Here is a 13,492-nt window from a genome sequence, read left to right on the forward strand (position 1 = left end):
AATGAGGAAAAACTCACTTAACTAATCTCTTACATAGCAACAGAAATTGTAGTTGTAAGTCAAGGACTACATGTACTAGAAAGAGTCAAAAGTCGATACTTTTTTATTTTCTTCTTTTTATCCTGCACCCCATTTTTACCCTTTCCTAATCTTTATTTTCATTGTTTTTCATACTAAAACAAGCCTCTTGATCACCAAAATAATTAAAAACAAATATTCTGTCTATATATAAAAGAGCGGCAGCTATAATTTGGTTTGTCTCATTTATATTTTATTTATATTTATTTGACAGGGGAAGAGGTGACAACTTTGAGAGATTCTTTCATATCTCTTCTTAGATTGGGTCAAAATTGACCTAAAATGGCTCTTGGGCAGGAAATGCAAACGATTCGTAGCAATTCTGTCCAGCTCAACCTTTGTTGCAATAATGCTGAACCACTAATAACCTTTGTTTGATTTCAGGTCTTGTACGGAAGTGGACTTCAAGCTGATTGTTACGGACTGTACCTAAAACATATAGCACCTACAGCTGGGCAGCTTATCCAGTATCCTTAGCTGTGGTCTCTGTTTGGTTGTTGGTGGTGTCACTGTCCAAATTCTGCTGCTGGGGGGCAGCGTTGCAAAGAGTCCTTTTGCTGAGAAACTTGCTGCACTCAACCTGGTGAGAGACAACAGACTGGGTATTGCAGTGTAGGAAGGGGAGGAAGTGAAAAGCAATATAGAGTCCTAAATGTCCTTATCTCCCCCATGGTTTTATTTCCTTATTGGCAAACAGTCTCATTACCCTGATCATAAGCAGTGGGGGAAACCAGAGATTAAGTATGGATCAGACTGAGTAGATAAGAGTTGCCACCTGTCCAAGACATAGCAACATAGAAAACTGATAGTAGAAAAGGACCCAGTGATCGGGTTTTTTTTATTTCTTTTCTTTTTTAATTAATTCATTTATTAAAAAAATAATTACAAAGTAGATTGGCGGATATACCCAGGTCACACAGAAATGGTAGACAGAGGCACCTATAAATAACAGGATTAGAAATGGATGAAATACAAGACGTATGATCATACTAATAGAAATACATTTAATATATTTGGGAAAGAATGTTCTAGTTTTCTCAAGTTTGCATTGTAAGAAATCTTTAGCATGCTATCTTTATTCCACAGGCAGCCTCCCAAATGCCATTTAGTCAGAGATTAGGAAAAGAAACTTTCAAGCTAATGTTTTTGCATTTTATAATTTAGGAAATTAGATGGAAATGCGGCCTTACTTTTTTCTGGAGTGAGGGATTTCGGACTTGAATCTCCAATAGTTGATTATCCTCTTCATTTGTCCAATCATCATTCTGTGATAAGAGAACAAAAAGGAAATATTGGGATGAGGATTAACCACAGAATATGATCCCTCTTGGTCCTTGGATCCGACCCACTCTTGAATCAACTGTTATTAGGGTTTGGCTCAGTGATGGCTGAACTGGTAGTAGCTTGGTGGCCTGGCTCGCTGGAACCAGCAGTGATCCAGGCCTGCCACGGTCCCAAACTGGTTCTCCTGGCAGTGCCATAGGTGCCACCATCTTGTTTTTTGCTTCTGTGCATGCACAATTTTAGTCTTTTCCAGAATCTTCCCTGGTATTGAGGTCAGGCTGATAGGTCTGTAGTTTCCTGGATCAGGTTCCCCCCGCCCCCTTTTTGAAGAAGGGAACCACATCAGCTCTTTTCCAGTCCTCTGGCAGTTCCCCGGTGCTCTAGGATCTCTGAAACGATGGTTCAGTGGTTCTGAGATCTCGTTTGCCAGTTTCCTCAGAACCTTGGGATGTAATCCATCCAGTCCTGGTGATTTGAATTTGTCTAGGGTAGACAGGTGCTCACTTACCAAGGTTGGTAAGTTGCCAAGGTTGGACACCGGTGATCTGATTGGTCCTTCCTACAGCAATCCTCCCCACCCCACTTGCAACCAAATCCTATTCTTTATGAAACTTGGATTGCAGAAGTTTTCAAGTCTGCATGGATGTGTTTTACTTACCACCTTGCTGACACAAGGGGATCTAAAGAACCGGAGATCAGGAAACCCTCTCTGAAGACCATCATCTGCAATGCCTGGTCTGGAAAAAGAAGATTAAACCAGGCTGGAAATGGTAGACCAGAGATTTGTCTTCATAAGCCACCCTGACCCCATCTCCTTCCACAAAGTTACTTACGGGCAACTGCATTCAGAAGCTGGACCAGGTTCCTGTCGCGCTTGGAATCCCGGCTTGCATTTGAGAACAGGGTGTAAGAGGGCTGGGTGGCAAGAAGAGAGATGCATTTTGAACAATGTCCCTCAATCTTGGCAACTTTAAGATGAATGGATTTCAAATCCCAGAATTCCCCAGTCACTAAGGCTGCCTGGGGAATTCTGGGAGTTGGAGTCTGTTCCCCTTAAAGTCGCCGGAGTCGAGAAACCTTGATTTAGAAGGACTTTAGAATTTCTTGACAATGAGTGGGGGCTATTAAGTAGTAGGTAGAGTGGTACTCCTCCAGAGTAAGAGGAAGTAGCAATGGTGGGCAGATGCTTACCATTTTCTGTCCGCCGGATGATAGTGCAAAATTCAGAATATGGCATGGGGGGCTGTGAGAGTATCTGGAAGAGTCCCTGAAAGTCAGGGGGGCTCAAGAACCCCAAAAGTCGCTCAGCCAGGCCCTTTGCTGCCATGTAGCTCAGACGGGCTTGGATCAGCGCGTGCTCTGCGTGGAAACAAGCTAGCTGAAAAAAAGTGGGGAGACAGATCAGCTTGGAGCCCTATGCTTTCCGATGGAAGACTATTCCTGTATACAGGTAGTCCTCGGCTTACAATAATTCATTTAGTGACTGTTCAAAGTTAAAATGGCACTGAAAAAAGTAACTTATGACCATTTTGCACACTTGTAGCATCCCGATGGTAATGTGATTTACATTCAGATGCTTGACAATGGACTCACGTTTATAATGGTTACAGTGTCCTGGAGGACATGTGATCTCCTTCTGATAAGCAAACTCAAAAAGGAAACCAGGTTCACCTAACAATCGAGTTACTGGTTTTACAGCTGCAATGATTCACAAGGAAAGTCGTAAAATGGGATAAAACTAGCTTAACAAATTTCTCACGTAACAAAAAATGTTTGGGACGCAGTTGTGGTCGTAAGTCGAGGACTACGTATATACAGGTAGTCCTCGACTTACAACATTTATTTCATCACTTACAAGTTACAAGAGCAAAAAAAAAAGTGACTTATTTTTCACATGACCATTGTAGCATTTCCATTGTGACAGGATCATAATTTGGATGCTTGGTGATTAGTTTATCTTTGTGACGGTTGCAGAGTCCTGGGGTCATGTGATCACCTTCTGTCAAGCCAAGTCAATGGGAGAGCCAGATTCACTTAATAACCATGTTACTAACTTAAATGCCACGATTCACTTAGTAACTGTGGCAAGAAATATCATAAAATGAGGTGACACTCACTTAACAACCATCTTGCCTACCAACAGAAATTTAGGCTCAAATTGTGATCGTACGTCGAGGACCACCTGAAATTGGTTTATTGTTGAGCCTTTCACCTTTTCACTTTCACTCATACTGCTTTTCACATATGGACATTTATACAGGTATTCCTTGACGTACAACTGTAATGGAGCCTGCCCATCTAGGTCGTAAATCACGATGGTCAAAAAACAAGTTGGTCACGTGACTGAACCAATTAAACGACCTTTTCTGCAGCAGTTCTAAAGCAAAACACTGTGGTTGCTAAGCGAACCAGGAATTTGCTGTGACCACTGTAAAACCAACCACGTGAACCTGGGCCTCTGCAAAGGACTGTAAATGTGGCTGCGTTGCCAAGCGACCAAAGTTTGGTCATGTGACTGAAGGGGGTGGGGTGACTGTTGGAATGTCAGATCCCTCTGGCAAATAGCCCCAAGGTAGGTTCATCGTGACTTTGAATGGTTGCTAAGCAACAGGTCGTAAGTCAAGGACTTGCCTGTGCCCTAGTCTCTTATGCTGCACGTAATTATTTTCTCATTTCAGTATTACTGTTTTTATGAAATAGGTTTCAGGATAAAAGAATTGGACATAAGCTTTGGCTGATGAATAAATGATTTTTATTCCTTTTGTACAGGTTGGACTGCTACTATTGGAAGGGTAATACAGGTAATTCTACTTAAAACAGTTTCCTTAGTGACTGTTCAAAGTTTACAACAGCACTGAAAAATGTGACTTATGACCCTTTTTTCACACTTAATGACAGTTGCAGCATCCCCATGATCATGTGATCAAAATTCAGATACTTGGCAACTGGTTCATAGTTATGACGGTTGCAGTGTCTGGGGCTCATGTGATCCCTTTTGCGATCTTCTGACAAGCAGAGTCAATGGGGGGAAGCCAGATTCACTTAACAATCGGGTTATCAACTTCAGTGATTCACTTAACAAATGCGACCAGAATGGTTGCAAATTGGGACAAAACTCACAAATGTCTCAACAACAGAAATTTTGGGCTCAATTGAGGTCATAAGTCGAATACTATCCCCAAACTGTTATGGTTTTAAACTTGTTTTATGATGGGCCATGACTTAAAAAACAACCTTTGGATAGTTTTTCATTAAAAGTAGTTCTCGACTTACAACGGTTTGGATAGTGACTGTTCAAAGTTATACCGTCAGTGAAAAAAGTGACAGGACAACATTTTTCACACTTATGACCATTGCAGCATCCCCATGGTCGTGTGATTTACATTTGGATGCTTGACAACTGACTCACATTAATGACGGTTGCAGTGTCTTGGGGTCACGTGATCAGGTTTTTGAAACCCGACAAGCAAAGTCAATGGGGAAGTGAGATTCGCTTAACAACCGTGTTACTAATTTAACAACTGCAGGGATCCGCTTAACATATGTGGTGAGAAAAGTCATAAAAATGGGGCAAAACTCACTGAATACATTTCTCACTTAGGCACCACATAAATTTTGGGCTCAGTTGTGGTCATAAGACAAGGACTACCTGCACAAGAGAGAGAATTCCTCACTTGCAGAGACTCCCTCTTCAGGGCTGGGCTGAAAAATCAACTGGAAGTACCTGGGCAGATTTCTGGGCTTCCAGAGAGACCTGGACCATTTGGGCAGTGCCAGCCACGGTGTTGACGAGCAGCTCAGCCATGGTTTCGGAGATTCTGGGGGCAAAACCTCCCGGAAGACTTTTATCAGGCTCAGGGGGGCTGTTCGTCTCCAAATCGGAGCACTTTTCCATTTTGGATCTTTAAAAAAAGGATTTGGGTGGGATGGGGAGGGGGAGAGAAGAGAAATAAGAGATGGATTTTGAAGGCTGGATAAAAGCTTAATGGAGGCTGAAAGGGAGAACTTTTCTTCTTTGACCGGGCTGTCAAAGGAAAACTTTTGAGATGAAAACAAGGCCTCTTCTCAGCAGAATGAATGAACCGGCCATGCCATTATAGCAATAGCACTTAGACTTACATACTGCCTCACACCCCTCTTTAAACCGTTTACCGAGTCAGCCTCTTGCCCAAAACAATCTCCTCATTTTACCGACCTTGGAAGGATGGAAAGCTGAGTCAACCTTGAGCTGGTGAGGATCAAACTGTTGGCAGTCAGCAGAATTTGCCTGTGATACTGCATTCTAGCCACTGCGTTGCCACGGCTCTTATAATGTTATACTTTTGAGGCATTCCCTTTGAAAAAGCCTCTCTTCCTCCCTAACACCATTTAGTCTAAAGTCTAAAGAGACTGAAACTGGGTTTAACTATAGTTACAGTTCTTCCCACTAGCACTGCTGCAAAGAATCAGCATCGGGATTTCTGTGCTCTCCTGCATCAAACTTATATCCTGCATTAAGGAGCAGCTGTTTGGCCATAGAAATTGAGTCATGCAACAAAACATCATCAGGAATGACTTTGCTCCTTTGAACTGAATGGAGATGATAGGGCCTCTGAGCATAAGCCAAGGGTCTCTGATCTATGAGATGCTTCCAAAAGTAGGTTTCCCCCCTCATCTTTTAATAATGAAGGGATCTAAGAGATCCTGGCCAGTTCATTCTATGGAAGAAATAAGGTTGAATTCTGCTAAGAGCTGTGTAATGGTGCTAGCCCCAATTCTGTTTTTGTCACACTTCAAAAATGATTTTTGATTTTTTTTTAACTAGGTGTTTCATAACTTTTAAAATATAGCTATCTTTGTTGTTGTCAGTTGTGAAGTTGTGTCCGACCCATCATAACCCCACATTCCTCCAGGCCTTCCCATCCTCTACCAGCCTCTGGAATCAATTTAAGCTCATGCCTACTGCTTTGGTGACTCCATCCAGCCCAGTGGTGAAATTCAAAACTTTTTACCACCGGTTCTGTGGGTATGGCTTGGTGGGCGTGGCAGGGAAAGGATACTGCAAAATCTCCATTCCCACCTCACTCTGGGACCTGCCAGAGATGGCATTTGCTGGTTTTCTGAACTACTCAAAATTTCCGCTACCGGTTTTCCAGAATCTGTCAGAACCTGCTGGATTTCACCCCTGATCCAGTCACCTCATTCTCTGTCATCCCCTTCTTTTTTTGCCCTCAATCTTTCGCAGCATTAGGCTCTTCTCCTGTGAGCCCTTCCTCTTCATTAGGTGGCCAAAGTATTTGAGTTTCATCTTCAGGATCTGGAGTAGCTATCTAATCTTTAGCAAATGTTTCCATTTCTTGCTGACTGATAATTTTATTTGTTGTTTGCTTTTTGTCCCTCTGCCCCACCCCCCAATATTTTAAAACATTGCCAGGTATTTTTCAAGTGAGAAGAAAAATAGATTGTCCTTAGCACTGCCCTAAACCAGAAATGAAGTACTGTAAAATTAGTTTGCTGAATCTTCCAGATGTACTTCTAAAACAAGTTTCTAGTCCTCATGGCACCAGAGAACTCTGAGATACCCAGACAATGGAGCCAGGAAGTTTGCAAAACCTGATATAAATACATGCTTTGTTATTACTGTGAGAATTTTATCTTGGGACTCTTGATCATACTGTATTCAATTCTTCTGCTTTCAATCTATTTTGTTTCATTTTATGACTTCTGTATCCCTAACCACCCAGAGTAAATTTGTTGAAATGGGTGGCCCTACAAATTCTTGAAACAAATAAATGGAAAAGCAATCCTACAGAACACTTAGAAACTGAGGTCAGAAAGACCAAGGTAGTTTACTAAAAAATTAATTAAAAATCGATAACTTGCCCCCACCTTTGGACTGTTTGTTCCATGGAGGAAGAAAATAATTATTAGCAGATCGGATAAGTACTATTACATTGTAAATTGGTTGCTTGCTTCTATGGTGCTTTTAGATAAAAGGAAAGTGGGCAAATGAGGGTAATTAGTGAGGGTGAAAGCCTTCCTAGGGGCTTCTGTAAAATATAGCAAAAAAGAAAAAGTCAACATGGTGTGACTGACACTCCCATCTATTTTTTAAATCTGCCTTGCACACTTTGATCACACCCCTGGCTGCTACACAAAGATTTTCGAACCACTGCCACAGAAGAGCACAAGCTGGCTGTACTCCATGCTTTGTTTACCTTTTGGAAATCTTGCAGCTTGGATCCCGATTTGAGGATTAAATGTAGAGCTGTGATTTTCTGCTGTCCAGGAGGGGAAGGTAGCTGCTAAATCCTCCCTTATCCTGAAGTGACAGTCAGAACACAACCATGCAAACACAAGGTCAGCACCCGTACCTGAAATTCTGATTCCCAAGACGGATTACAGGCAGCAATCGGACCTATTTTTCCGCAATATTATGACATAAAGATACAGCAGTTTCAAACATCTGGTATTTTTCTCAAGGGCCCAGCAGAACAGAAAGTCGGGATTTTGGCCATGCCCAGATGCTTGGCTGCAAAGGGAGAGGCAAATATCTGCGTTTGGGAAATGTGTGAAGTCACTTATCTTGGATGTAGACACAATCCCTCTTTCCCACTCAAACCATCACTCCTTTCCTCCTCAGGTACCCCAGTGTGGGAGGTGGAATGAAACCAAGCTGTGTCTCCTGTTGCTCACCAAACGATGCTGTTACTATGGGAATGCTTCCAGAATCCAGTTGCTAGGTTACAGAATTCCTTATAAAGCAAGAGGACCGAACTTTTGCAAACTGCCACACAGGATAGATCTGCAGAGGCGCAGCAGTGCCATGATGCTGGCTACGAGTCAGAAAACATACTTCAGAAAAGAAAGGAACAAGCTTATGCTTCCAAGTTAGGAGAGAAATATTTTAGGGCTGAGAGCCGTACAAGGAAGGGCAGTTGAAATGTGCTGCCGTTAAGATTTCTGAGTACCAGTAGTAGAGAATATTTGTAATTCACGGATGAAATGTGGACTCCTTGGAACCAAGGATGGTATTCACTTACTTTGCCTACCGGCTTGCAAATGTCAGTGGGCGTCTTCCATGCATGCACTTTGGCTTGAAAACGTGCCTAAGTTGGACGGCATGTAGCCAGGGCCCACCCTTAATTTCCACAACCAGTTCGAGTGCACTGGTCTGAACCAGCTGAATACCACCTCTGCTTGGAGCTCTCTGAGTTTGGGTCTTTTCTTGCAAATGTTTCGTCACCCAGCTAGGTAACATCATCAGTGATAGAAGGGTTTGAGAGCTCCCTTTTAGCACTCATGCTGTTATCTAGTTGGGTGATGAAAGGTCTGCAAGAAGACAACCAATCTCAGAGAGAACCAAGAAACCCACAGATAGATATTTTTAGATAGTTTTAGCATCTTGTTATAAAAAAAAAATTGCTTTAACCCTGGAGTTCTTCACCCCTCCCCAAGAAAAAAGACAAGACAGTGTTCTTTTTTTTAAATATTCAACATTTTTATTAAAAGATTTCTCACCCTGCCCAAAGCCGAGTCTCCCATTGGTAGCCTTCTAGAGAGCAACCAACTCTTCTACCTTTGTGTTCTCCTTCCATGTTTGCTCTCCTGTGTAAGATTCAAGCTTCCCCATCCCTCCCCGTTCTTTTTTTTAAAAAGTGTTTTATTTTCTAATACATTCCATAGGACACATATGTCTAAGTTTCCCCGCAACATTTTTCTTCATATATAAAAAAAGACATACATACACACACTCACATTAGTTTTTAATCACCCACACAGAGGAGACAGGAAAAGAAAAAGGGATTGGGCGGGGCAGCACAAACAAACAAACAAAAACAAAAATAAAAAACAGGAAGAGGAAAACTGTACATGGGGAAAGTTATGGCACCAAAAACAGAAAAAAAGATTATTAATAATTTTTTTTAGAAACATAAGGATTATTATAATACATCAAGCCCCTCCAGCCATATCCCTCCCTGTAGCCCCATTTCTCAGTCCCAGGCAGGCAGGAGAAAGAAATCACTAAATGAACATCTTGAAGTCATCGAGGATCCCCTCCTTCTCCTTCTCCTCTTCCCTCCCACCCTCCCCTCTTAAACAAAGGGGGCCTGATTCAAGTAGAAAACGGACTTGCCAAATCTGGGAGAGGGTCCTGGGGAAAAATCCACCAGACAAGTTGACAGTGGAGACAAACTTTGGGCCCAAGGATTGTGTTGGGGGGAAGGAGCACTGTGGAGATTTGGAAAAAAAGCGGGTGACGGATTTGAGAATTGTTGTTTGATTAGAGGGACAGAGGGGAGATGTGCTTTGGCTGCCTTGCACGGGGTGGGGTGGGGTGAGCAAAACTTCAGGTTCTTGTGCAAGAACAGCAAAACCTCACGAGTGTGATTCTTTAAGAAGAGGAAGAGACAGACTGTTGGCCCTTCCAAGAATCTTCTATTCTGCCATTACAGATTTGGGCTCTTCTCGTTTTGCACGTGGGATACCTTGCAAATACCTTCCAACAACTGCTCTGAATGGTTTTTAGAAGCCCACATCCTCCCTGTTTATTGGGACGTGTCCCTTTCTAGGGTGCCAGCGTTATTTCCCTTCCACCCGCATTTCAAAAGGTTGAGAAACTTGAAAAAGTGATTTTCTGCCAAGTGAGCAGTTTTTCTTCTCCTGCACCTAGTTAATCTGAGCCTTATTTACATAAACAGCAAACAGGGAACTGGTGAAATCCTCACTCCTGCTCACTTTAATAACTGGTCAGAGTCAACCTAGTGTAGATCCCCCTCCCCCCAACAGTGAAAATACTTGTAAAGCATACAAAACCAGTGTCTCAGAAGTTCTATCTCGGAGGCCACCTGACATCTAGTCTTCCAATGGGCATTTTAACTTCCTCAGAATTCTCCCCACTTGCAATTTAAAAGAGGAGACTTCGCCACAAGCTTTCCCATAACAACTGCTGTTCACCGGATAGGACCCTGGCATTCTTCTCTGATGGATGGAACTGCTAGAAGAAAAGGTCTTTCTCCTTGGGCAGACACCAGTGTTGCCTACTGTACACTATTGTTTAAAATTCGAACACTTCAGAGTTACGCTTCATTTTTCAGGAACTGCAAAAGCCTCCGTCCTACAACAGTCTTGCCAATCCCGATGCCCTTTAGAGAGGTTGAGCTAGAACTCTTTTTAGCCATCCCGGCTGCGGGTGATGGAAGTTGCAGTCCAACTTATCTGGGTAACATCAGGTTGGAGAAGACTGTTGTTACGGTTTCTAGATTTTAGTGGGGGAGGGGACAGGAAGAGGGAATGAATCCCAAGTGACCCTCACTGCCAGATTAACTTGCTCTCATGAAAGAAACTGGGTTCTAGATCTCTTAATTCCTATCAAATGCACACCCTTTCACGATATTGATTTCAGACTTTCTCTTGGATGGAGCACCAAGGAAGTTCAAGCAAATGCACAAAATAAAGGAAGATAAGACGATTTTGAAAACCTTTAGGTCAGCTGATGAGCCCACTTCAGTCTCATCCTGATTGTTCTCAGGTTAATTAATCTGCCTGCCCTTCAGCGGAAAGGGAGGCCCTGTTTCTTAAGCCCAAAGTAGAGATAGCTGGCCTTCAACATTATTTATTAGGTCAAGTGGTCTCTGATCGCAAACCCTGGATAGGCAGCCTTGAGGTTTGATCACACTGGGCTATTCTGTAATTTACAGAATGGATGTATGGCTTGAGAAGGAGAATGTGTAGGAAGAAATGAGATGACAATGGCACTCTGTACAATCTGAGCCAACCAAGGAAAGTACTTGAATCAGTGGACTCCCTGAACTCTGCAATCCAAATCTCTTACGTGCAAATATGAACCCAGGTCTGCAGATTGGAAGAGGCTAACATGAGCAATGGAAGGTGGCAAGGCTGTGATAGGTGACAAAATATAGAAAAGGCAAAAAGGCTTGAAAATTATAAGGTGGGCAAACTGCGTCTAAAGCAACTCGGAGGAGGTAATTTCATATAAAGGTTAGTTGCATAAGCACTAAGCTAAATCTCTTCCAGAGATCTAGATTGTGATCAGGAAACTAAATGTGCTATATGTGCGTGTTTGGGGAGAGCTCCAGTCCGAAGCCCCTTGTTACAAGAATCATTGGATGCTTCTGCCATAAGAGAGGAGAGCGAGGGAAGAAAGACAATGTTTATAAGCTTAAGGGATGATCATTAAGATGATCCCCGGACTACGGTGGGCTTAGGGCCACATCTCAAAACAGACATTGGGGTTGTGGATGGAGAGCACTGATTAATATCTACATTCGGATCATGATCGGGATGAAAAGAGTTGAAAACCCATTTATCATCCCCATCATGTGGGACCAGGATGATGCCAAGACAGTCTCCAGAGCTGGAGTAGGCCCCTGATTGAGAAAGAGAAGGCAATGCAGATTTTAGAGCCCAGAGTAGCCTGTCCTATACATTTCCCTTTCCCGTCCTTGGGCTAGAGTAAGTTAAGGAAGGTACACAGAAAGCAAGATTAAATTCTGTCATCTCCTCCTGTCTTGTGAATTTGAGCAGGAACAAAAGCCAGTGCCTACGCCCAGGATGCAAAGTTCTTCACTGTCACTCTGAAAATTTCTAAGCATGCAGGTTAGCCCCACCATCAATGCAAATCCAGGATTCTCTCCAGTTCAAAGGCCCGTCCGCTCCTCTCACTAGCCAAGCTGACTTCAAGGAACCCCTGGCCTTGGGAGAGGGAGAAGCAGGGTTTCTGGCTGCAGCAGCTCCAATTACACCCACAAACAAGCCACAGTGCACAATTAAAAAAAAATCTGGATTTGTTGTATTGTGGGAGTTTTTTTTTCTTTTCTTCCCCACCCCCCCACCCCCTCTCTCTTCTCAAGAGAAGAGATTATTCAGCCACACCCTGAAGAGATAATATTTATCTCCATTGCTGGAACACTATTCTTGGTCTGTCTTCATCTACAGATTGTGGCGACGCTGGGGGAGCAAGCGGCAGCCGTCAGGGACACAAGAATAGGCTTCGATGTCTCTATCCATTTGGCGGGAGATAGGAAACCACGGTCTGAGGAGGCACCAGCTATGCGCCAGAGGACGAGAATGCAACCTTCCATCTCACAGTCCAACCTTCTCCTGGTGATTGACAACTCAAAGGCTACTGATGATGACCGAGAGCCTTCCACTGTGGTCCAGTTTCACAGCTTCTCCCATTTTTTGTTTTTTGTTTTAACTTATCGACCCCCGGATAACATGCCCCGCCTCCCTCCCTTTTTTTCACCAGCCAATCTCCCATTTGCCTCCAGCCAAGTCTCCCTGTTCTCTACCAATCGCTTCACGAGTAGGAAAAATGTGACCCGTTGAGGATGTGAGAAGTGACGCTGGCTGAACGGCTGATGCCCTGGTCCGACTGGCCGCCAGAAGCTGTGCGCCGCAGTGGTTGGGGGCTGTTTCTCAGCATGACCACATTGGAGCGGCCACCAGGAGCCGAGGAGGAGGAGGAAGAGGAGGAGGGAGATGAGGAAGGGGGATGAAGCCAGGCTGAAGGGGGCGGGGCAAGCATGGGAGGCTGCCTCCATGCGTGAGGAGCACCAGCCGTATTCTGAACCCCGTGGCTCCAATGGGATCCACTGCGGGGAACTGGGCGGGAGGGCCAGGGCTGAGGAGGGGCCGTGTAGCCTTGGTTGAAGGCTTCAGCTGGAATGCCTGTGAGCGCCATATTGCTGAATCCCAGACGCATACTTTCAGAGTCGAAGGCTTCGATCTCCCGGGCCTGGCGCTCCAAGAGGCTGCGGATGCGATCGGAGCGTTCATTCTGCAAGGCCAACATCTCCTCTTCGATCTGGGGAAGGAAAGATGAAAAAAATGCATTGTGACTTCAAGTGCAAGAATCCACAAACACACTTGGCTTGGATACCAGAGCAGCGGTGAGAAGCAGCCCTTTTGTTTCACTTGGTAGCCAACAAAGATACATTACAGGTAGTCTTCAATTTATAACCATTCCTTTAGTGACTATTACAGCACGTCTGACAAGGGATGTGAAGATTCAGGGGCTAAGACACTGAGCTTGCTGATCAGAAAGGTTGGCAGTTCGGCAGTTCGAATCCTTAGTGTCGCGTAATGGAGTGAGCTCCCATTGCTTGCTCCACCTTCTGCCAACCTA

At 43.8% G+C, this 13,492-nt stretch overlaps 2 protein-coding genes across 3 annotated transcripts in view; both read right to left on the reverse strand.

Moving 5' to 3' along the window:
- Window positions 1-259: 259 nt before the first annotated feature.
- Window positions 260-7,990, reverse strand: LOC148046337 (uncharacterized). Of its 2 annotated transcripts, none has more exons than XM_087711992.1 (7): window positions 7,716-7,990; window positions 5,087-5,264; window positions 2,554-2,740; window positions 2,196-2,277; window positions 2,021-2,099; window positions 1,269-1,343; window positions 260-658 (listed from the first exon to the last, which is right to left on the reverse strand). In XM_087711992.1, exons 2-7 carry the CDS (start codon window positions 5,255-5,257, stop codon window positions 539-541), a joined length of 714 nt encoding a protein of 237 aa, XP_087568118.1. In that variant the 5' UTR covers window positions 5,258-5,264; window positions 7,716-7,990; the 3' UTR covers window positions 260-538. The 2 variants fall into 2 exon arrangements, with proteins under 2 accessions (XP_087568118.1, XP_087568117.1); XM_087711991.1 differs by having other exon boundaries at window positions 7,560-7,990.
- Window positions 7,991-8,819: 829 nt separating this feature from the next.
- TAOK2 (TAO kinase 2) overlaps window positions 8,820-13,492 on the reverse strand; it is a 48,510-nt gene continuing 43,837 nt past the window's right edge. The window contains exon 19 of the mRNA XM_087714016.1: window positions 8,820-13,171. Within this exon, the coding sequence (XP_087570142.1) occupies window positions 12,665-13,171 (507 nt within the window). The 3' untranslated portion in view covers window positions 8,820-12,664. The remainder of the gene's footprint in view (window positions 13,172-13,492) is intronic.

This window comes from Thamnophis sirtalis, unplaced genomic scaffold, assembly GCF_051295495.1.
Source record: "Thamnophis sirtalis isolate CommonGarterSnake01/CBP01778 unplaced genomic scaffold, rThaSir2_p1.2 scaffold_4, whole genome shotgun sequence".
NCBI classification, from domain to species: domain Eukaryota; kingdom Metazoa; phylum Chordata; class Lepidosauria; order Squamata; family Natricidae; genus Thamnophis; species Thamnophis sirtalis.